This window comes from Scophthalmus maximus, chromosome 12 (genome assembly GCF_022379125.1).
Source record: "Scophthalmus maximus strain ysfricsl-2021 chromosome 12, ASM2237912v1, whole genome shotgun sequence".
Taxonomy (NCBI): domain Eukaryota; kingdom Metazoa; phylum Chordata; class Actinopteri; order Pleuronectiformes; family Scophthalmidae; genus Scophthalmus; species Scophthalmus maximus.
Window position 1 is genome coordinate 6,591,885 of NC_061526.1, and position 23,685 is coordinate 6,615,569.

General features: G+C 45.1%; 3 protein-coding genes across 9 annotated transcripts in view; 2 read left to right on the top strand and 1 right to left on the bottom strand.

The window, feature by feature from the left end:
* On the top strand, positions 1–19,404 carry intu (inturned planar cell polarity protein). Of its 3 annotated transcripts, XM_047335915.1 has the most exons (18): positions 1,244–1,539; positions 3,193–3,559; positions 3,596–3,833; positions 5,624–5,709; positions 8,838–9,056; positions 11,791–11,909; positions 12,016–12,105; positions 12,468–12,545; positions 12,687–12,870; positions 13,543–13,596; positions 13,893–13,955; positions 14,641–14,859; positions 15,393–15,485; positions 15,589–16,014; positions 16,131–16,225; positions 16,784–16,973; positions 17,841–17,983; positions 18,652–19,404. In XM_047335915.1, the coding sequence occupies exons 1-18, from the start codon at positions 1,406–1,408 to the stop codon at positions 18,761–18,763; spliced, it is 2,910 nt and encodes a 969-aa protein (XP_047191871.1). In that variant the 5' UTR covers positions 1,244–1,405; the 3' UTR covers positions 18,764–19,404. The 3 variants fall into 3 exon arrangements, with proteins under 3 accessions (XP_047191872.1, XP_047191871.1, XP_035461900.2); XM_047335916.1 differs by lacking the exon at positions 1,244–1,539 and adding an exon at positions 1–664 and having other exon boundaries at positions 3,193–3,833; XM_035606007.2 differs by having other exon boundaries at positions 3,193–3,833.
* ino80b (INO80 complex subunit B) lies at positions 19,294–22,381 on the bottom strand. 4 transcript variants are annotated; one of them, XM_047335921.1, is made up of 6 exons: positions 22,160–22,381; positions 21,893–22,001; positions 21,087–21,276; positions 20,788–20,963; positions 20,292–20,428; positions 19,294–20,196 (listed from the first exon to the last, which is right to left on the bottom strand). In XM_047335921.1, exons 2-6 carry the CDS (start codon positions 21,930–21,932, stop codon positions 19,732–19,734), a joined length of 1,008 nt encoding a protein of 335 aa, XP_047191877.1. In that variant the 5' UTR covers positions 21,933–22,001; positions 22,160–22,381; the 3' UTR covers positions 19,294–19,731. The 4 variants fall into 4 exon arrangements, with proteins under 4 accessions (XP_047191877.1, XP_047191876.1, XP_047191879.1 ...); XM_047335920.1 differs by having other exon boundaries at positions 20,292–20,464; XM_047335923.1 differs by having other exon boundaries at positions 20,809–20,963; positions 22,160–22,380.
* Positions 22,000–23,685, top strand: part of aadat (aminoadipate aminotransferase) — an 8,743-nt gene continuing 7,057 nt past the window's right edge. Inside the window, exons 1-2 of one of the 2 annotated variants that reach the window (XM_047335918.1) lie at positions 22,000–22,141; positions 23,161–23,383. The gene's annotated coding sequence lies outside the window, so the exon portion shown is untranslated. The remainder of the gene's footprint in view (positions 22,142–23,160; positions 23,384–23,685) is intronic. The other variant, XM_035606036.2, reaches the window with a different exon arrangement.

The following is a 23,685-nucleotide window of genomic DNA, read 5'->3' on the forward strand; positions in this document are numbered from 1 at the left end:
TTATTATTATTATTTTAAAGGGTTATTGCCCATTTTTTTTCTTTCTTTTTTTCAATAAAAGCACTAATGTTAGTGGGCTGGTCCCGCGGGGCTTTTTGTTGGTTGGGCCACAGAGGGCGGGTTTTTTACTCCACCTGCCAACAAAACCACTGGGACAAATTCCGCTCTGCAGCCTGGAGAAACACTCAAACCTTCACCAAAGAAGAAGAAGAAGGAGAAGAAGAAGAATGAGGAGGAGGAGGAAGAGGAGGAGGGGATAAAAAAAAAAACCCACACCAACGGCTTCATCCTCCCTTAGAATAGCTCTGGTATTGAAGAGGGGTTTATTGATTGACGTGAGAAAGTGGAGGAGGATTCGCTCCGCTCAGCCTCGCATGGTGCTGCTCAGGGGGAGGAATGAACTGGGATCCGGTCGGTACCTGAGTGAGGACGGACGGACGGACTGTTCCTCCGTCACCTCCTTTATTTATTTATTTATTTATTTTTTAAATCGCAGCTTCATTCACCGGACACTTTAAAAGGGAACACACCGGCATCGTTGGGGTTCGTGCGTGTCCCGGCGACAACATGAGACACAAATGATGTTTAACATTTCCATAGATGGAGGGCCCTTCTCTAAGAACTTGGAGGACTTCGACTCCATCCGCAGTGTGCTCCTTTACAGGTCAGTACATAAACACGTCACGTTTTTTTTCCCTTACACATGACACAAATATCAATAACAATGATCAAAATTCATTTCTCAATGTTGGAAACTTTTTTCAAACATCCTTAAAGCTCGTGTGCTTCTGTTTGGCCAGAGTGCGAAGTTTACTTGAATACCGGAGGGGATTTAAAAACCTCGTGCAGGGGGAGGTGAGATGGGGAAAGGGGGCAATGCACAAATACATAAATATCAAATAAAAGATCACATGTGCATGACTTTAAAGATCCAGTCTATAGATTGATATTTTACCCACAGGTCTTTGCGTTATTTACTTTAATTGTAACCCTTCTGCAACTTCATTTACAGACGCGTTTAAAAATACGTTGACAGCGTGGTTTATTAATAAAATGCCGCATATTGTTATTAATATTTAATCTTTTCATTTGAATTCAAGTCTCCTGTTAATTCACTCTTGTGGTGTTGTTTTGAAGCGGGTTGCTTCATTATTTAAACGGGACCTGGAACTTTCACGCCGCCGCTTCTGTGGTTCCTCCCCGCAAGCTTCTCGCGTTGTCAGGGGCAACTGCGCCGTCCGCCCAATCGGAGCGGGCGCTCGCGCGTCACGTGACGCGGGCGGGATGTTGCTGCTCACAACATGGCGAGAGAGAATCGCCGACGTTTTGCTAAAGTAAAAGACGAAGAAGAAGAAGAAAGTTGGCCGCGGAATTAAAAAAAAAAAAGAGCCTCATTTTCCACCAAATGGCTTCCGCAAATGTTCGGCAGAGTTCGGCGCATCTCGGCGTTGGTCGAGCGGAAGCGGACGGAGCCGAGCGCGACACGGACAACGACCGTGAATCTACATCGGCGAGCAACAACAGTTCCGACTACTCTGAGTAAACATTATTGTTTTTTGTTACGTTTTCAAAAATATATAAAACAGGTTTCACAACTAAGTAATGGACGATTCAGTCCAAAGGAAATCAGGCTAAGTTAGTTTTTCCCCATTGACTTCCGGTTCCACTTGGAGTCATCTGTTTCAGCTGATGAAGGTAGTAGCAGATGACACCTGACACGTGGCTGCTCTGGACAATGTATCTATTTACACATGTGATCTATGTTTTATAGAATCTTTGGCCTAGTCTGAAACTACGTCCAGATGTGACCAGGCCTGTCACGATCACTACTTTTGGTTGCATGATATATTGTCCCCCGAAATTATTGCGATAAATAATATTATCATCATTTTATGACCTTTTTTTGGGGGGCGGGGGGGGATATTGAATCTTGTGAGCTCGCAAGTATATTGGTCCCACTCGATTTGTGTTGCTGCTGAGAGAAATGTTATCCAGAGTAGAGAGTTGCATTTTTAGGCCTCAGGCAAAACAAAGCAAGTTGAAGACACAAAAATACCAAAAAAAATCCATATTTTCTGACATTTTACAGAACAAACCAGTAAAAGATTAATCACACGACAAGGAAAGAAGCAGCAAAACTTTGCTGGGCTGTTGTTGACGTTCATTCTTATGACAACAAACACGCATGTAGACTCAATGGATGTTATTGAGGTCAATAAAAATGATTGAGTTCAAATTCATGTAATCATACGATAAGTCGATAATGTCATTATTGTGACAGGCCTAGATTCGACAAGTCTAAGTCTAGTGGTATTTGCAAGAGTCCAATGTGGTCAAGAGGTGAAAAAAACTGTGAAATCATCCCTTTTTTCATTTTACAAATAGAATGAAGGTTTCATAAATCAGAAACTATGTTTTAAAGAGTCTTGGCCTCTCTGTGACAATCCAGTCTGGATTTCACAAGTCTAGTTACAGTGGTTTTCTATGTGGACCTGGTCCAATGTGGTCTAGAGGTGAAAAAAGCTGTGGAATCAGCCTTTTTTGGGGGGTATTTTTACAAATAGAATAAATAAATAAATACATTTGGGAGGAAGTCCTTCGTAAATAATTGCAGGCTTCCTCTTGCCACCCTTAAGGAACTTCATGGATGTCATGTCAGAGCTGCCCACCACAGGGTTAAAAGAAGAGAAACCAAAAAAAGAAAACATCTACCATTTACTCCCTAACACCCTTTTTTTTCTGGTCAAACATATGATTACAGTTTGTAAGTATAGTAGCTTTTAGTTGAGCTATTTCGCTCTAACAGTGTACATACGGCCAAATAACTGAAGTAACTGTAAATGGACCTGTCGATCTGAAGATATGTTGGCATGACTGTTTCCCAAATACTTAAACTATACAATGGAGGGTATTTTTTCCCTCTCAGGACACAAATTGATAATTTTAATATAATGGTTGGCAAGTGGAACCATCCACTGGTGTTGTACTAGTTTATTCATGAGGATAAAACCCTTGAGATAAACCATCACGTTTTTCGAGACAATTTTGCCTCTTTGCATACGAATATCTCAATCATATTTTGGATTAATATCAGTACATCTTTCATCTCTTCTACTCTGCCCTCTCTTCCCAGTTTTGTACCCGCTCTGCTTTGGATCTCTCAATGCTCTTTTGTTTTGTTTCCTTCGCCAGTGACCTGGAGCCAGAATGGCTGGACGACATCCAGAAGAACGGCGAGCTCTTCTACCTGGAGCTGAGCGAGGGCGAAGAGGAGGCAGCGCTGGCCCAGGCGAGCGCCGGTCAAGGCGCGTCCACCAATCACGTGCGCTTCAGCGAGAAGGAGGCGGAGGTAATCACCGAGGAGCACAGGAAGCAGCGGTGCAGCTCACGGGCCAAAGGCGAGCCCGCTCTCAAGAGGCTCGCCAGGATCCTGAGGAGGAAACGCCGGCCGTCGCAGCGCAGAGGCGGAGGAGGAGGAGGGAAGGACGGCGGCAAAGACAACTCGACCCCGGCGTCCATCCTGAAGAACCAGCCGAGCCAGAGGCAGGGCGTCACTGTTCAGCAGCAGCAGCAGCAGCAGCAGCAGCAGCAGCAGCAGCAGCAGCAGCAGCTGAAGGAGGTGTGTGTCTACCTCAACCCCAAACGTCTCGGAGGTGCGTCGACACCCCTCTCCGTCAGCGGAGGCCTGTTGGAGGCTCTGCTGGGGGTGGTGCACCGCCCCTCGTGGAGTAGAGGACACGCAGATCCCGCCGTTGTCACGCGGGATGAAAGACTGACCGTCCACGGATTAACACCAAACAGCCCAGCCATCAAATGTGGCCAGATAATAATCGGTAAGCTTCTGAGCAGAGATGTGTGATCAAGCAACTTTTCCCTGTAGTAACCTTTCCTGATTGGGTGATGACACGCATACGCACCCCAGTAGATGGGGGAGGATGTGTCTGAGAAGCGAGAGCTTCGGAGAAACATATTTATTTGGATGAAAATATGTCATAATAAAAATAGTAGAATCTTCAAAAAGAACAAGACTGGGAAAAAACGCAGCAGCTAGGATTTCAATAACAGTGAGTCACAACAGCGTTGACTCATTCATTTCCACACACCACACAAATGCACTGCCAAAGCACGAGCTGCAGTTACTACCCCGCACGCCAGCAGCGCTGGGAGCAGGGTTTTGTTTTTGCCCGTGTGAGTGTGTGTGCACGTACAAAATAAGTCAACAATGCATGATGGATTTTCACCAGACTTCAAATCACAGCTCATATCACAGTTTCACATTTCATCTGTGCTTTTGAAAACCCACATAGTTCTTGTTAAATATGTGTGTGGGACGTTTTATAGCTGCTTGCTGCTCGTGGCCAAACTCTGAGCAGCATCTGCGTTCAGTATTTGTGAAACTGCTCCGTCGATAAAGCTCTGAGTTCCCCTTTTTTTTGAAGCCGGGGGTCTAATCGTCGGGCAGATTTTATTTCTTCTTTTTTTTTTTACCAGCAGACAGGAATGCCTGTTGTGCTTCGCCACAGCTGATTACCCACATGCGTTAATGTTTAGAGAAGCTGTGTGCAGCGCAGCAACATGCTTAAACAATTGAAGCGTTTAATACCTGAAATATCTCTGTTACGGTGGTGTGCACACACACAAGCAGGGGAAGCTCTCTTCTGTCTCTCTACAGGTCAGTGCACAGGTCAAAAGCACACACAAATTCATACAATTAATAAAAGTATTTATTTTTTATTATTTAAATTTTTGTACGGCTTTGATGACCAAGTACAGAAGGTTCTTCAGTCCTGTTTTTTCCCCAACTTAAGTTAATTTAAAAATAATAAATCTTTCCTAGCATTTGAGGACTCCCCACTGCTTTTATTTTTTTATTAATTATATTTCTGTGATGCTCTTTTCATAACAGGTGTCACTCAGCATCAGCTTCAATTTACCCCGAAATGCCACTCCCAGGATTATCGCCGGTTCAGGAAAAACGTGATCGTTTAACACAAATTCTGGCATCACCCCATTGGCTTCCTGTTAATTTTTCATATTGTTATTTAAATTTAAATGTATATCAAAAATGTATATCAAGGAAACTCCCTATGAGCCCGGGCGCCATCTTAGATCAGCTGACAGTGGCCTTCGGGTTGTTCCCAGAGCACGACTGGGGACTAAAGGTGCAGTACGGGCCCCAAACACTTCACCAGCTGAGATTAGAACTTTTGTCTCTGTGTGGATTTAAATTTATTTGATTAAATTTTATTTATCTTCTTTATTATTATTACTGTGACTTACAGTAATAAGTCTCTAACCCTAAACCGGGTCAAACATAACAATCAATACTGCTGCTGACCAGTCAGTGCCGAGTGCATTGTCTTTTTAAATAACATGCAGGCAAAGTTTGGGGTCCTTGGTTGTTTTTCAAAGGAAAGTTACTGAATTGCAAGAGAACAATGCTGTTTTCTTGAAGAAAAAAACCCTTTCTAGCCTTGTGTTCCACTTCTAATATCTCAACGTGTGTTGGGAAACCCTTTTTTTTTGTTGGTACTGTAAAGCTGTGAGCACTGACAGCATCATCTTTTATTATTTCATCTATTATTTATGATTCACACGTTGATGTTCTGCGCGCTGTGTTCAGGTGACGTGCTTGTGGCAGTGGACGACGTGGACGTGACCACAGAAAACATCGAGAGGGTTCTGTCCTGCATCCCGGGACCAACACAGGTCAGTGATTGTGAATCTTCCAAAAAAAAAACATGTGCGCACATTTTTGTACTTTTCTTTACTGTCACAATGAATAGCCACATGTGCTGCAATACATAAAAAACAAGTACCAGTTATTGGATTAGTCCTCTGACCCGTGAAGGTGGCAGTTAGGTCTTTGAATCTCTGGCTAGACGCAAACAAACCCACTTGGGACAGTAAATATAGACGTGAAATTACTCTCAAACACATTTTGGGTTTTTTTCTAAGATGCTAAAATGTGCACAGAAAGCAGAAGCCAGCGCCGCTCGAACGTAATAAAAACCCGCAATTACTGAGAAATGATGCTTTGATCGGTAGCAAAAAAAAAAAAAAATCCTGTTGTCTGTGTCTCGGTTGTGCACACACAAAAAGAAGCCAGACCATCAAAAAAGTAGGAATTTGCAAATAACAGAGTGCGTGCAGGGTTGATGGCGAGCGCTGTGGCGTGACTCTTTTACGCTCGCTGCCACAGGAAGCCGTTGTGGGATCGAAAAGCTCAGGCTGATTAGAAGACGTCGACGCAAACTAAATTACATTGTAGGAGAGAGACAAGAAAGGAGAGCGAGCGGATGATCTTTTGGCAAAAAATGCACGGTTCCTCGGGCACCACTGGGACTTTTGACAAAACTTGAAATAGAGTCGTGTTTGCTGACAGAATGATTGTTTTGTGTGTGTGCTGGGGTGCGTGCGTGTGTGTGTGTGTGTGTGTGTATTAGCATCAAAGTCAGTCCACTGTGCCCTTTACTAGCCCAGGACAAACTACAGATACTACTGCGTGCTCGTGCATGTGTGTGCGTGTGTGTGCGTGTGTGTGCGTGTGTGTGCGTGTGTGTGCGTGTGTGTGCGTGTGTGTGCGTGTGTGTGCGTGTGTGTATGAGACTGACATCAACAGACTGGAATTTCAGTGAGCGCCTCGCTCCATGTCTAACCACATCCTTGTTTATGATGAGAAAGTGCTGCAGTTAAGCCCCCTCAGCCTCTTTATCCAATTACCCCCCCCCCCCCCCCCCCCCCCCCCCAATTTTGAGTTTGCCTATTAGGACGTTTTCCTTTTTCCTCTTTTCATGTTTTGGCTTTGATGCCTTCGACTAGGGTCTAATCGACGCTGCTTCACGCTTACGGAACTGAGGACGCGGCGCGGCTCTAAATCCATTTTTTCGCCCCCTCTACCCCTCGCCTCACTCTCAGACTGCTGGGTTGCAACCAGGCGGAGTCGCCGGTTGAGAGGTACACATCACGTGGTGTTCCACCACCACCACGCGCCGGCTCTTCTTTAATAACATCCCTACGACTGTGCAGGAATGGCCGGGGGCCCAGACGCAGGCGCCTGCCGGAGAGGCGGGTGGCCTGTGGTTAGCGCTGACAGGCCTCGCAGAGCTCTGGGAGTGATCGCTGGATTAGAAAAAAATACAGTTTGAATATATCTGACCGGGGAATACGATCTTTTTTTTTTTTTCTTCTCACACACATGGTCCAGGACTGAGAGAACTATGGTCTTTACCTTTTTGGAAATGTATAAATATAAAACCATACGGAGTTCTTTGAGCTCCAACCGGGTCGGGGACGCAAACCTGTGTTTTACATTTGTAAAGCGATGTAAGCAGTTTCAGTCGAACACCAAAATATAGTTGGGGCGTGTCCAGCAAAGTTGGTTTGTGGTTGAAACTCATAACTGGGTTCCGCTAAGTCTCCGGTGGTTTGAGGTCAAATCCCAGCAGAACCTCCGCTGTTCGGCCCGAGTTTCAGCTTCGCGTTTCCCAAAAAACTCCTCGGACCCACCGTGTTGTTGCCTCGACAGGCTCCGTCTCTCACACCGGAGTTACTGTACAGTACGCGGCACGGAGGTAAAAAAAAATGCAACAATCGCCGTCCTAATGGCTTTGAGCTCGATGCGTTCTGTGATTAACCCAACTTCCCATTCATTCAACAGTTATTTAACCAGGAAAAGAAAATGCACACAAACATATCTTTTGAAGGAAAAAAAAAATGATTGTGCTTTCACCAATTACGTGAACATTTGAGCGACACAATGCATTAATTCTATTCTATGTATATGTGCATACAGTATGTATATTTGAAAAATAACTGCCTGACATATTGCTTGTATGTACAGCAATTTACAGTATTTACGCTTTTGTCCAAAGCGACTTACACTCATCGAGGCAGATAGCATTAAGCCTATAAGGGCCCCCACCGGGATGACCTGGAATCGAACTCCAACCTTCTGTACCAAAGTCAGCGGTGCAACCCACTAAGCTCTAGCAGCTGCAGATGTGTGTGTGTGTGTGTGTGTGTGTGTGTGTGTGTGTGTGTGTGTGTGTGTGTGTGTGTGTGTGTGTGTGTGTGTGTGTGTGTGTGTGTGTGTGTGTGTGTGTGTGTGTGTGAACGTTCGTTTAAATCATTTAGGTGGTTAAAAGTCTAAAAAAAGGTTCAATGTAAATCACAGGATCAGAGTTTTGATTGAAAAGGAAAACCGATCTTCTGAAATTTGATCTAGATTTCTGTTTCCACTGTGTCTTGTTATGAATGGCCATAAAAAAAAATAGAGCACTGGTGTATGGAAAGTAAAAAAAGTTACAAAAAAAACGAAATCCTGCAGAAAATGAGAGGAGATAGGCCGTCTGTTGTCTTGCCACTGTTTCTTGGGCTTGCAGTGGTCTGGTTTTCATTTAGTCAAACACACGCACACACACACACACAGAGAGTTTCCTTGTTATTTGTTTTGCTGCGGTTAGCTCCAGATGTCGGTGTCACTTTCTCTCGGACAGTCGCCATCCTGCTTTTTGGCGATTCTCTGCCTTTTTCTGGGAACGCGTAGTGACTGAAGCTCTTCTTCCCTCTGGAAGCACGGCACACACACACACACACGCACACACGCACACACACACACACCTCTGTTTGCCAGTCCCTCGCCAAGCATCATCACATGGAGCCTTGTTAACTTTTTTTTCTCTTCCCCATTATTTTCTTTTCCACTTATCCCTTTCTTCTCCGCCTCTTTTCGATCTCTTGCTCCATTCCTTTCCTTTTCAAAAACCACCTCTTCTCCATTTCCTCTCCTATTTCTGCCGCCTTCCCTCCTCCTCCCCCCCACCCTCTCATTCCAGGTGAGGTTGACCCTGGAGACCGCGGCTCAGGCGGACGGCGGCGGCAGTGCCGGCGACGCCTCGTCAGCCCGCAGGACAAAGTCCCCACCGCCGGTCAGCCAGCTGGTGCGCCTGCTGTGGGGGGAAGACACGGCCGAGCTCCAGATGTCGATAGGACACATCCCGCACGTCGTCATGTACCTGTCGCTCAAACTGGACTCGGCGTCGCCACAGGAGGAGGTCAGTTTGTGTGTGAACGTACGATTCAGACGTTGAAAGGACTTCACGTGGGTTTTGAAAAAAAGAAAAGGGTGAAAGTCTTTCCAGGAACTTGGTTCCTTTTCCTTCAGTGTACGGCTTTCTCCGTTCAGGATCTTCTAGGTATGATTGGTTATCACACGTGGCTGCGACAATGCAGCAGCAATCCTCAATCAATCAACTTTTATTTTGTATGGCCCATATTCACAAATCACAATTCGCCCCTTAGCGCTTAACAGTGGAAAAACAAAGTCTACTCTTGAATTCGGAGAGGGCCTTTACCTCCAGAGATGATGAAGATGATGCTCAGACATGATGACGAAGTCATTTACTTTTTTGTGCGATACCACAACACACAGCACAATAAACATTGACGTCGGAGTTGTTATTTGGATTGAATCAGTGTCGGAGAAGAGATGTGCAGCAGTGAAGTGGGAAATTGGAAAAAAATACAAGGAATTATACGTAGCTTTTGTAAGAGTCGGCCCATGAAGATGAAATAATCCAGCACCCCCCGTTTGGACCAGTCGTCGACACTCAGTGCTGCAAAAGACCCCGCCCTCATATTTCCTACCAAAGTGAGGCCCGTATTTTTTGAACAGCGGCCACAGAGCCACATTTTTAGTTCTTCCAATCAAAATGTCATTAAAGTTACTTTAAAAAAAAGTTCCTGTAGTTCCACCGGTGGCAAAAGGCTTTTACAGAGCAACGAGGCAGCACTGGGAAAAGCGAACGACATTCTGTGACAGGCAGGTGTACAAGCGGGTGCTGACACTGGCGGGGAAAAAGAATGAATTTGGCAAATTAAAATGACAGAATTAACAGATAATAAAGGCCGTAGTTGGAATCTGCACCCTGGGCGACCGCATCTTGTTCCATCCCTCTGGAAAGGGAGACAAAAACTGCCCTCACAACATTCAACTGCTCAACCAAACGCGGCCAGTTTTATCCTCCACATTCCTTCAACAAAGCGCCTCCCGGCGACTTGGGGCGATAAGACTGACCGTTCGTCGAGGAAGTGAAAAGGCTCCCCCCTCGGAATCTCTGCGATGTAGAGCGGCGCTCCTCGGAAACAACTGCCGCCCTGGACGGCGTCCAGCGGCTGCGTGTGCCGCTGACAGGAAACAGAAGGAGTGGAAGGGAACTCCTGCTGCCGTCGATAAATTACGTCGACAGACGAAATAGCATTTTTATTTTTTATTTTTACTGGATCCGTGCAAAGGGCGCAGCGTGTTGTATCCCGCGGCATCTCGCCTCTCACGCCAAACTGTGTGTTTCCTTGCCGCGAGAATCAAACAACGCTCAATTGCTGCCCGACACCTTTTTGACACTGTAATCGCATTCTCCCCTCGCGGGCGACTATTGGCAGGTTCATGTTTTCTTTATGGTTTGTTCTTCATGGCTCTGCAGTTCCTCTTGTTTTTGGTATGTCTGCAAGCCAGACAGTGTCGTCCCCCCCCCCCCCCCCCCCCCCCCCTTCTTTCTTTCTCGACCTTAACGGCGGTGCTGATCGAGAGCGCGGGTTGTTCGGAGCCACATCAGCCGGCGGGTTGATTTCTTCTTAATGACAGTGCCGCGCTGAGAACCCGCTAAACCCTGACTTTGATTTTTTTTTTTTAGTCCTTTGATTGCAGGGTAGCAGGAGCTGGAGCAGTTGCGTGGTGGTATTTTTTGAGTTTTAACTGTGTGATGATGTTTTTTACTGCGTTGGTTGTTCTCCAGCAGCTCACAACTCGCATACTTTTAGCAAACTCCCCGTGTGTGGCTGTGACCCCGAGGTGAATGTCTTCCCGAGGCAGCGGGTTGTGTCTTTGTTGTGGTTGCCAAGGGCTGTGAGCGTTCGCTCAGTCCAGGTTTTTATCCCCCTCACCCACCACTCGGCCCTCTGGCTCTCACCCAGCCTGAATCCGTCAAAGGCGTCCAGAATACTAACATCACCCCCATTCTCTGAATCTGCTCGCGACTCTCTTTTGCTCTAAATGTTTTTTTAAGCTATAGATTATAGATTGTAATAGTTCATAGTGCAGAAGAAAAAATTCGGAGATCTTGAGAATTTAGTTGTAATTTTACGAGAAGAAAGTGGTGATATATCAGGAGTAAAGCCGTAATTTGATGAGACAAAAATCATAATATAAGTTGTAATTTAATGACAAAACAGAAAAGTCATCATATTGCAGCAATAAAGCTGTAATTTAATGAGAAAAATAATAATATTACAACATTAAAAATGTAATTTAATGAGAAAAGTCATAATATTGCAACAATAAAGTCGTAAGCTCGTTATATTCCAACTTATTTCTCATTAAATTCTGACTCAATTCTTGAAATCTCTCTCCTCCCTTCAAGTGGCCCTAACATTCACGACAAAAAATAAGCAGCAAATTGAATCATCATTATAATTTTGTTGAAATCTATTTAGAAAATGAACTGTGTGCGCACAAAACATGTTCGCAGCATCCAACGACAGATATTTCACATTTTTGCGTGACGCTTTCTGTTGATCGTTTAACCAGAGGTTTTTGCTTCGGCTGCACGTACTGTATAATTCCTGTGTGTGTGTGTGTGTGTGTGTGTGTGTGTGTGTGTGTGTGTGTGTGTGTGTGTGTGTGTGTGTGTGTGTGTGTGTGTGTGTGTGTGTGTGTGTGTGTGTGTGTGTGTGTGTGTGTGTGTGTGTGTGTGTGTGTGTGTGTGTGTGTGTGTGTGTGTGTGTGTGCAGGAGGAGATCTTGTACCAGTACCCGGTGTCTGAAGCGTCCAGCCAGCTGAAAGGAGTGAGGGGAATCTTCCTCACCCTGTGTGACATGCTGGAGAACGTCACAGGAGGGAAGATCTGCAGGTAGAGGAAACAACTTTCCACTTTTGTCACTTTTCCTTTAACGTGGGGTTGTTAAATCTATTTTTCCTCGCTCCTATTTTACGGTCTTCCTCTCTCTGCTCGTCAGTTCGTCTCTTGTGCTCGGGAAACATCTGGTGCACGTGGGCTACTGGAAGGACAGCAACAACCTACTGGTCATTGGCCTTCCCGCTGAGAGGTAGAGACGATAACGACAATAAAGCCATGAAATGCAGACACACGCCGAATGGATATTACATGAGTCGATTCTATACGGCACTCTTGGTGAAGAGGAAATAAGAGCATGATCTGTAAAAACAAAAATCAGTTTTCCTCCATTTAAACTTGTACGTGCTCATCTTCGTCTCTCGTTGGCAGCATTCAACTCCTCTTTAAGGAGCATGTGTTTTTTTTAAAAAAAGGGGCTCTTGAGACGGGTCGTATAAGCCACCTTCTCTCTTTTAGGAGCAATAGTCGATAGTCCAGACATTTGATCTGCAGAGGCTAGAAAAGGGTATCCAGGCTGGGCGTTTGATATTTTTTTCCCGTTTTCCCCTTCAGGGTTCCGCTGCTGTATCTGCAGACGGTGGTGGGAGACGTGGTGCGGACACTAAAAGTGATGTATGGCTCTTTGGACAGGTTCGTTGGCCTTCAGCTTTCCCATGGTCCTGCTGATACTGGAGTAAAAACTGTGTGCTCGACCACAACAAAAGAAATAATCAAACATAATCACTCACTACTTTTATTATATTATTATTCTCCATCGTGTCCTCCACACAGTGCCTTCTGTAAGGCGGACCACGCTCCCAGGCTGGACCATTTCTTCTGCCTGTTCTTCCAGCAGCTCATCCAGCCGGCCCGTCTGAGGGACGGCTCCTCGGCCCCGGCCCCCGACATCTCGGGGACCCTCTTCCTTGACGGACTGCCGGCGGTCCGATGGCTCACGCTGCCCCCGGAAATCAAGGTGCATTTCTGTCTGTTCGCGTGGAGATTTCAGTCCAGAAGCATCTGTAAATACAGCAAAAGCATTGGCTTTCCTTTTCTTTTAAATGTCAGAGGTTTCCTTGAATTCAGCTGTGGTTCCCTCTTGTGGCCACTGCTGAAAATGAAAAAGTGCATGACTTTAACAGCTGGATAGAAATTTGGAAATTTTATGATTCTCATAAACACTTTGGATCACTGTAGGAGCAAAGACTATTGATAAAACTGCAAGAAATTGTACATTAAAATAAAATACTCTAAAGTACTGAATACTTAGCACTTTAGAGTATCAGGGCCATATTGAAGAAAAACATTATTTTTTTTTTGAGAATAAGGTCCAAAATTTGATTTAAAAAATTCATAATATTTCAAGACAAAATGATCCACATTCTTCATTTGAAAGCAGACGATCAGGCTGATCTTCTCATATGCCCCCTCTAAAAGTTCACATTACGACATTTCTCATCAAATTGAGAATTTACTGTTGAAAAATTACAACTTTATTCTGTAATATTATGTCTTAATTTCTGCTAAAATGACTTTATTTTCATAACATGACATTTTCTCATAACATATTATGACCTCATCGTGTTACCTTAGCCATGTTGATAATCAAAAACTGTGACATTCATATTTGATTTTCTTCTTTCCGCAGATGGAGGTGGACACTGTTCTCTCTGATTTTGAATCCTCCGATTTTGGCGAAATGGTAAGATGTGGTCATTCACGCACACACACACAGAAAAGCTTTTTTTTCCAGTTCTACTGTCTTGAAACTTCCATATTACTTCCATATTTATACTATTTGGAGATTGGCTGAGACGCCGTCTGTCTCCTGGCCTTAGTATGGGAGAGGAGGAAGGTTGTATGCATACAGTATATTCATATTCATGTGTATGTGAGTATTTTTAATGAGAAGCTAATGGGCTCTGGCTCTTCCTTTTGAATGTACAGTACAACATTCACTGACTGTGTTATCTTCTTCTTGTATTTTCATCCTTGCAGTCGGAGGACTTCTTTGGCCTGAGGCGTCTGTATGTTATTTTAGGCTCCTGTCTGTTCTACAAGGTAAATGTCGCAGTCGAAACACACACACGCACACTCACACACACACACACACACACACACACACATGCTCTGGTGCCAGCGGACGGCCTATCTATATCCTCCCCTGATGGTAACCCGCCGTGTCTAGACGGCTTGAATGTCAACGCTGCAGGTGAACCCAGCTGACGGTTACTGTGTGCAGAAGACGGCCTTTCACAGGAGATAACACGATGAGTCTGACTCCGTGGCAAATCATCAACCTGATTGCTTGATAAAATATTAACTGAGTGGGAAAAGGGAGGAGGAGGAAAGGGAGCAGCAGACTGTGCTGCATCCTTTGTTTTCACCATATTGAATATACTTACATAAAGTGCAACCGCTTTAAATAAGAATAACAATTTACATGTCGAGAAATTTTAACGTTTGACGAAGAATTAAATTCATACATGTTCTGTGATGGGTATCACTGTATTACAATATATAGATGCAATTTGGGATGTGTAGGAAAAAGTGATTTGTTTTTATATTGTTAATGATTATGTCCGTTAAGTTGTCAAAGCTGCTTCCAGACACTTTTTTTTTTAATCCCATATTTGTTCTCTTCATTTATTCAGTTCCATGAAACTAATATTCACTCAAAAATGCTGCCACCAAACGCTTGACTAAAGATTTCAAATCATCCTCCTCACCCTGTCCTCCGTCCCAGTCCTACCTGATCGCCAACCACCTGCCCAAAGAGGACCTGCTGGACGTGTGCCTGTACTGCCAGCACTACTGCCTGCTGCCGCTGGCGTCCGAGCAGCGCGTGGGTCAGCTGGTCATCTGGAGGGAGGTGTTCCCCCAGCAGAGAGCGAGCGGCGGCGGCGACACGGCGCCGGGCTACAGTCAGCCACAGGGACGACACTTCCTTCTCATAGTGGGGCTGGTGAGGAGGCAAATCGGTGTCTGTTAATCAGGAAGGGATGTGTGAAAAAGCCTAATGCGCCAAGCAGCGATCTATAATCACCAAATTTCTCTTAGTTATGCTTCGACATAAACACAAAAAATCAAAACGGACAAATCCTACAATTATGGACGTAATCACATTCAGTCTTTTCCTTATGATGGGCATCTATTGGGCTTAAAGTAAGACAACGTCCAGGATTATAGGATTTTGGTTTCGATTTTTTTCACAGGTGTAAGTGTTAATGACGAAGCATATCTGAGAGAAATTTGGTGACTATTGATCGCTGCTTTGGCACATTAAGTCTTTTCACGATAAGCTTTTTAAAATGTCCCGATCAGGAATCTGACTCTGGAGGGTTTTATTTCTTTCTTTCTTTCTGTTAGACACACGACAGTGAGGGTTTCTTATTAATCACTCATGATGTCATGCACCAAAATCACCAAAGCAAAATTCTTGCTCGTGAAAAACCTTCTTGGCAATAAACACGATTCTGATTCTTCTCTCCACATCAGAGGCACTTCATGCAGTGTGTGCTGTTAGAGGCGGGGGGCTGTGCGTCGCCAGCCCTGGGCTCTCCAGGACCTGACTGTGTCTACGTGGACCAGGTGAAATCCTCATATTCGTATACATATTTGACACGTCTACGTGACAACAAAAGCGTTTGATTCAAAGCGATCTAAACCAAAAAAAAAAACTCTGTGACTCCAGGTGAAGGCCACTTTGCTGCAGCTGGAGGCGTTGGAGGCAGGTATCAAAGAGCGACTGAACGCCCCGCCCGCTCCCTGCCTCTCCTGCGCCGACTGGTTCCTCCCCGCCGCCGCAGCCCGCGACCGTCTGGACGGCCGGGCCTCGTCCTCGCCCGTTTTCAGCAAGCTGGCCGGAGCGGTGAAGGGCTCCTCGTCGGGCCCCAGAGGCCGCAGCCTGTTCGGGGAGAAGTCCCGGCGGTCCAGCCCCCAGAGGAGCCTGTCAGACAGCGGCAGCGAGGGACAGATGGATGCCGGGTCGGGGTCCGGTTCGTCGTCGATGGCGCCGGGCTTTAGTCCGCATTCCACCCCGGACTCGGCGAGGAAGCTGGGGCCGCGACGGGATTCCCTGGGGTCCGACGGAAGCGGGGGCGGCGGAGGCCTCTTCAAGGTTCAGTACCCGTCCGATTACTGAGAAACAAACTTAAATTTCAGTTGTGTGCTGAACTAATTGAGTTTTAGCCAATGTTCTGGCCTCATTCTTGTCATGTTATTTTTTTACACCAGATTCCCAGGATGAAGCACCCAAACCCCTTCTACCTGGGAACGCTGAAGAAGACGCTGACTGAGAGGGAGACGGAGGAGATGTACAACACCATGAAGTAAGTGATGGACTGTGACCGCTTTCGTTCGTTCACTCCAGATGCAAAGAAAATCTGTTGGCTAAGACTGGCCAAAAAAATGTTGTCAAAAATATTATTATTATTATTATTATAAAACAGTGGGCTGTGTCCAGACCACTTCTTTATCAACCGACCGAGAATCCCCTAAAAACGGGCGTCCTCGCAAGGGTCTGGGGCCAAAGGTGAAAAAAGCATTCCCAAAGAAGAAATAAAAGGAATTTTTAAAAATGGGGGAATAAAATTAGAACAATAACAAATATTATATATACAAAAATCAAATGGGAAGAAAAAGGTTGACTGCTTCCTGATTCGGCACCAGTGGGCAGGACAGCCCCTTATTTTTTACTTTATTTTATTTTGTTACTTACTTATTTATCCATCCCTCCAATGCACAGATTGTGAAGATCAATCACACACACACACACATGCAAACAACAACATGTTGTTTTATTTTCCCTGTCATAATCCCTTTAGTTCTAGAGACCATCGGCCCCTCTATATTAACTGTACCGGTACCCTCCTGCGTTTGTGTGTCAGACTGACCTCAGGGGCGGAGAACACCTTGTTCCACTACGTCCTGATGGAGGCGGTCCAGGGGATCTTCATCGCTCCGACCCACAGGGAGGTGGCCCAGCTCAGCGGCTCCATTCACCCGCAGCTTATCCGCAACTTCCACCACTGCTGCCTCTCCATACGGGCGGCGTTCCAGCAGAGCCTGCCGGCCAGGGTGACTCGCGCTACCTCCTTCATGAATGAATAAAAAGACGATGTCTCGCTTATGTTAAGACGAGACAAGAATCCAGGAAGACAAAATATCGAAATAATTATAGATAGATTGATAAATTGGCGAGGCTGATATATTCATTATAATCTATATTATCCGATCAGAGTTGTGTTTATATTGGCGTCTATATCCGCTGATAAGCAAGTGAAGACGTTACACTACGACCAGGTCGTGTTTTTTAATAATAAAAAAATATTACGGAAGAGTATTGGGGCCAGGCATAAGAACACAAGGAGGAAGATTCTTTTTTTTTGTCTGCATTTGCACTAGACCTTTTGCCGAGGCAGTCATTTGCAAAATAAAATGTAAAAAAAATTATATTTCTCCTCCATTTTTGTTTTGACTCTCCTGAAATTTGGAATTTATTGTCAACATTTTGTCTTCATTCTTGAAATACAAAATGACAAATCTTTTTTTTTTCTTATTCCTGGCCCTAATTCTGTTTATGTTATGAATAAAAAAATTAAATATCATCAGATTTTTCCAAAACTCTCAAATATCTACTGTACATTAATGTCGACCTGAAACTGTAAGGTTATAACAAGTAGAGTATCAGTTGAGTATGCACAGGTGTAGGACAGTGATGCAACTATGTTTTTTTGCATTTGACCGGTATTGGAAGTCAAAAACGAGTGGAATTTCCGATTCATCATTCGTATAAAATTCTAAGGATATGAAGGATTGACTTTTGCTCATAAATCTTTCCTTGTGTAAAGTCACATCTGCTGCTCCACAGCCAGTGTTTGCATTAGGTTTCCTCCCACATCTGCCGTCTCAAGTTGATCGTCTGTGTCCGTGTCTTGGCTGCAGGGTCGTCGGGCGGCAGACGGGCCCCGTGGCGGCGGTTGGGGCCTGGGCCCCGTCAAGGAACACGGGGTCCTGTTCCAGTGTAAACCGGAGAACTGGACCGACCAGAGGAAGCCTGCTCCCACCATGACTTACTGGGTCATCGGGTACGTCAGCTTTTCTTTTTCTTGAGCTCGCTCTTTTTTCTTTTGGCTCCAGAATGTGGAATACAACTATTCAGCTGAACCATGGAGGATCATTGTGTATCATCTTCACTGAAATTATCCTTTTAGGGAAGGTGACTATTATAGAGAATAGAAACAAAGCCACTATGTCTGCCTTTATTTTTTAACTCCCATTACATTTTCTAAAAGTTATGAACGCCAGTTGTGTTTCGACTCGAATGAAGCAGCAGTCTCGTCCACAGTGTTTTAATTGAATGGGAGGGAAACTGACTGGTGGCCCTTTGTATTTGTCTTGAGCCGTTTTCAGACAATGAACTCCAGAAAAACGTCTGGAAAATTGGACGTTTTTCTTTTTTCCCCCCAGAGTTTTCCTTTGCGTCAGGACATCCAAGCGAGGGGGCAGCGCTCGCTCACCATGAACGTTCTGGACGTTTTCCCTCACACAGGCTCGCTCTGACATTTTCCAGAATGTTTTACTCGGGGGGCTGGCAGGAAAAGTGTGCGGACATTTGCCTTCTCACATACCAGCCCCTCCGGAAAATTTCAGGAGAATGTCTGGATCCAGTGCATGTCTGAAAGCAGCTGTACTGTATACGATTGGTTCAATTGAATGCATCTCCCATCTAAAGTCTTTTTCTATCGACTTTCAGACGGATGCTGCTCGAGCCCGTCCCGCAGGAGTTCTATGTGTGTTTTCACGACTCGGTGGCCGAGGTTCCCGTGGAGATGGCCTTCAGACTCTCCTTCGGCCTGGCCCTGTGATCTCTCCAGAGCGACGGAGATTTCTTGAACCAAAATGAAGCATCGGGTCGCGTTCTCAGGGGGAAAAAAAAGCTCAACCAAATTCGGGGGGCTTGTGCAAAAGCACCCGAGCGAGAGAAAACATGTGGGAATTTTATGCCAGTATCTGTGGGATAATGGACTGGAGTCAGTTGTTACAGTTTGCCTCAAATTACAGGCGATTTGCTGCAGAGAGCAGCGGAGCGTGACCGAGGACGGGAGCGATAAGCAGGTCAACTGCTTGGCCTGGAGTTCACACCAGTACGTCCTGTGCCTTGTTGTTAAACCAGGTATCGTGTTCCGCAACAGAAGCAGCTCTGTGCTGAACAAAAAAAAACACTCAAGTCAGCAAATACCTCTCGTGTCGGTGTAAACCTCTGATAAGAGCAGACAAGGCCTTCCAAGTGACAGCAGACGTTTGCTGCCGTTAAGTTTTACGACGCTGGACCAGTAAAAACGCACATCTCCATGGTGACAGAGTTTGTATTGATATTTTCACAGATTGCAAAGTGTTGGGGAGGAATCGTTTATTAATTTAACTATGTTTGTATAGTTTTGTACGGAAAATGACTAATTTTGTTACCAAGAATGAACATGAGATTAAAAAAACTAAATAAGCCTCACACTTATCTTTGTCAGAATCATTGTCAAAAGAAACAACACTACCTTCTCAAGCTTTCTTAAAAAAATATGGAAAGCATAAATATTGAATGTTTCAACTGTACAGATTTTTGATACCATAATTGACTTGTGTAACCTGCATGACCGCAGGGAATGAGATAATTATTAGAGCACATCTAGAAACAGAAAAAAAAGGAAGCAGATAAAAAAAAACAACGTAAATCCATATTACACATGGATTCTGAGTCCTGAAAAGATTTGAGTGTTTGTATTCATTCATCACATCCCAGTAAAGTATGAGCAGAGAGATCCTCGTCCCCGGTAAGAGTTCAGGCTGCGCTCTGAACGAGCAGCAGGTTCGTCTTGTAGCACTCGAGGCTGCAGAGAGGAACGCCGGTCTTGGAGCAGGAGTATATCTTTCGGTTGGTGCAGCCGCCGACGCCGCAGCTGGATGGCGCCGCCGGAGGACGGGGCGGCGCTGCCGGGGCCGGAGCGGGGACCCCCGCGGGGAAGGAGATGGCCATGCCCCGGACGGAGTCGCTGTACCGCACCATGAGGCACTGGCTCAGCCTGGACTTCCTCTCCCGCATGCTCTTGATCTTGGCCTTGCTAGTCTTCGTCAGCCTCTCGATCGTCTGGTTCTTGTTTTCCTCGGCTTTCTTGGCGGCCTGCAGGCGCCTCTTGTGGGCTCGCTCCTCCCGCTTCTGCATCATCTCCACGGTCATCTCCTTCTCCTTGTAGCCCATCGGGAGCTCCAGGAGAGGCTGGCTCTGCTGCTTGTGCAGCAGGGCTTTCTGAAGAGGAAGGGGAAAAAATGTTTGAATTCATTTTCTAAATCGATGGCGGACTGATGTACTTTATCTTTTCTGCTTCCGTGTCTCCTCCACACCTGTCGGGCGGTGAGCAGAGACTCGTCGATCTCCTTCTTCAGCTCTCCGTTGTCGTCCAGCTCGCCTTTCTCCAGGGCATCAAGCCACCGCTCCTCCTCGTCCGCGGGCGGACACAGCATGGAGTCCGAGTCCATGTCTGGCAGAGGGGATGTGGCCAAGTTACTGTCTTCATCTGATGCACAAACAAGATACGGATCGTTGGATCTATTGTCCCGCCGAGGCCAAAAAGTGGTCTTTAATTTTGACCCGGATAAAACGATAATTTAAATATTAAGATGGCGGTGCTTTCGCTACGCGCGCTTTTTTTCAGGGTTTAAGATGCCGCTTCAGTAGCTCTCGTCTAAATTTTATTTAATTTGAAAATGCTTTGTGAGCCATCCATAATAAATCCTCATCTTATAAAGACATAAAAAAAACGAACTTGTGTCGTGACCCTTTAAATTCTGTCCTAACAGGAAAAAGGGAATATTACTTCCAGGTCCAGTTGATATCTACCGGCTGTAACTTGTAGCTCACCCAGCCAGGCCCGATATTGCTCCAGGGGAACAGAAGGCTCTTCGTCGTCCTCGTCGTCATCGTCGTCGTCATCATCGTCGTCAACATCATTGTTGATGATCATCAGTGGCGAGGGAGGACAGGCCACGCCGGGATGCACGGTGAAGGTGGGAACACTGGTGCAGACAACAGGGAATTGTTTACTGGTAAAACTGACAAATGAGCACCAACACACACACACATACACGTTTGTAATGGGCCGAGGATCAAACCAGACCACCGACGACATCACCGCTCACCTCTTGGTCCCCAGCGTCTGTCCGCCCAGTTTGATTTTGAGTCGGAGCTGCGGAGGAGGGGGAGGCCGGGGAAGGGCGACGGGCTCGGGCTCCGGGGCCTCGGCGAAGCTGTGGTGCTTCCTCTTGTGCTTCTTGTGCTTCTTGTGTTTCCGCTTGTGAACGCTGTGCAGGCCGGAGCAGCTGCCGTCACCTGCGGAGGACGGGAGGGGGGGACACCACAATCCACGTGAACGGACGAGAGTGAGCTGTTAAACTGAGATTTCTTTCATATCTAGATTGTCTGCTGAACGTGTCAGCCAGAGGCCATCGCCTACAGACGCGACAAAGTGTTTCAAAGATTTCGAGAGAGACAGGAAATGTGGGGATAGTGAGAGGGGGATGACATGAAGCAAATGGTCCCGCTGGCTTTGCATACGCCCAAACCACTATCTGGTTTTTGTTCCCAACAAAACAGTTCTGTTCTTTCCAAGCGGCTTAAACCGGCTCCTTCACAATTTCAATAAATGCACACGAGCCCAAAAATAACAGCTGCTGCAATGAAAAAGTGGATTTAGTTACTTAGCCTGTGGGTGTCTGCATCTTTACACACTTTGGACTTCTTCAAGTGTGTAATGGTACAGGTATGGAACGGTTGAAAAAAACGATGGAATTACAGGTAGATGATTCAAATTATGAGAAATGTCAAAAATGAATTGAACAGTAAACTGTAGATCGAAAGGTTGTCCAATCAAAACACGTTTTCCATTCTGTGTTTTGTCTCGTGATGCAAACCTAAACTGAAACCCATTCTTCTTCTCTTTACTCACCGAGGAACCTGGGGTGAATCATGTCTTTTCTTTTCCCCATCGAGGCGACGACAGGGACGTTGAACACACCAAGGACCGCGCAGCCAGGAGCCGCAGCAGTGTCCCGGGGCTGCAGAAACAAGACACACACACACACACACAACTTGGTTGTCTTCAGCCGCGATGGATCGCAACGATCGTGCGACATCTGCTTTTATTCGAACGCGAGTAAAGCTCTGATGTGTCGGCATGAGCACAAGGAAGGAGGAGGTTAGCTTTCAACTTTACCTTATGCGGCCGTGCGATGTCGCCCGTTTGTTCGCACGCATTCGCCGTCCGAAACTAACGTCGGGGAGTCCATCGTAACATATTCACATTTTAGATAAATGTGGTGCAAAGCTGTAGGGTTTATTTTTTTTAACTGTAACTCGTTGGAAATCAGTAGTGTCGTTCGTGGTTAGCACGAGCAGGCTAAGCTAACAACACGGAAGTTCTTCTTCTTCTCTGGTGTATGGGGGTCGCAAACCAACGTTTTACGGTGCATAGCGCCACCAACTGTACCGGAGTATGTAACCACAGGCTTCGTAAACTTCAGGTTACATTCGTAGATCAAAATAATATGTATAATTATACTGAAACAAAGACAATCAAAGAAACAAAAAATATATAAGAAAAAAAAAGACATTTTTTTTAATCTTATCACGTAAGATTTTCCTCTCCAAATCATATTTGTCACACCTCAAAATTACATGTTCAACCTTTTCAACTACATTACATTTTGGACACTCTGTCGCCACCCAGCGGCGGCAGACGAACCAAACGTCACACACCTTCGTGGTGCACACAACTCTTAACTAGCAACAGTCAATGACTCGAATATTGATAATAATGTATGTAAAAGAAAAAACGGGGGATAATTTGCTATTTGTAGCGAGTTTCTTTTTAAGGTTAGTAGTTCCTATGTGTAGTTCACGTAACGGAAATCGCTTCTAAGAGCTTATGATTCTTTGAAAATATTTGAAGACTGACCTCTATAAACTCTTATGCGTTCAGGGAATCTACTTTTCATAATTATTTATGCTATTACAAATATTTATTTTATCATTATTTATTTTGCATATTATTTATCTTTTAATTTGTTGACACTTGTTTAATGTATCCTTATGTGCCTTGAATGTTTTAGTAAGGGTTAATATTAAAATCTTAATGCCAAATCTTCTGTATAATGATCTTTGTCTAATTAAAAACAAAACGTTCACGTAATTTGTTTTGTTTGGATTTGTTTTTAGTGATTCTGATCCACACTCCTCACCAGTTGGTGGCAGTAATGCGCCATTTCGTTGTTTGCTAACCGCCATAAGAGAAGAAGAAGAAGAAGTAGTAGAAGTAGAAGAAGAAGTAGAAGAAGAAGTAGAAGAAGAAGTAGAAGAAGAAGTAGAAGAAGAAGTAGACGAAGTAGACGAAGAAGAAGAAGAAGAAGAAGAAGAAGAAGATCGAACCGGCGTACGCAAGGTGAGTTACAACAGCGGAACGTGGTTAATGGATTCAATCTCTTTAATTTATGGAATAATTTCGCTTCCACGTGTTCACGGTGGTGTCCTGATAAGTTTCGAACCCTGACACTTCCAATCAAACACTGTTTTTAGTGCTGTTGTAAATTAGTGCAACCCTTAAAAAATACACTCCTCTGATAAAACAGGATTTCTGTTTTTGTAAAAACCTTGAAAGAAGTGCCAGGAATGAACTGCGTCATGTCGCCTTTAGTGACACATTGTCAGTTAAAATCAATGTGAAAAGTGCACTGTTCTGGATCA

Bases quoted from the DNA above. Each gene is read 5' to 3' on its own strand.
- intu (XM_035606007.2), top strand. From the start codon at position 1,406: ATGGCTTCCGCAAATGTTCGGCAGAGTTCGGCGCATCTCGGCGTTGGT. The intron at 1,540-3,192 runs GTAAACATTATT...TTCCTTCGCCAG, and splicing joins AACAGTTCCGACTACTCTGA to TGACCTGGAGCCAGAATGGC. The intron at 14,860-15,392 runs GTGAGGAGGCAA...TCTCCACATCAG, and splicing joins TCCTTCTCATAGTGGGGCTG to AGGCACTTCATGCAGTGTGT.
- ino80b (XM_047335920.1), bottom strand. From the start codon at position 21,932: ATGGGGAAAAGAAAAGACATGATTCACCCCAGGTTCCTCG. The intron at 20,964-21,086 runs GTGAGCGGTGAT...TGTCTGCACCAG, and splicing joins CAGACGCTGGGGACCAAGAG to TGTTCCCACCTTCACCGTGC. The intron at 20,197-20,291 runs GTGTGGAGGAGA...CTTCCTCTTCAG, and splicing joins CTCTGCTCACCGCCCGACAG to AAAGCCCTGCTGCACAAGCA.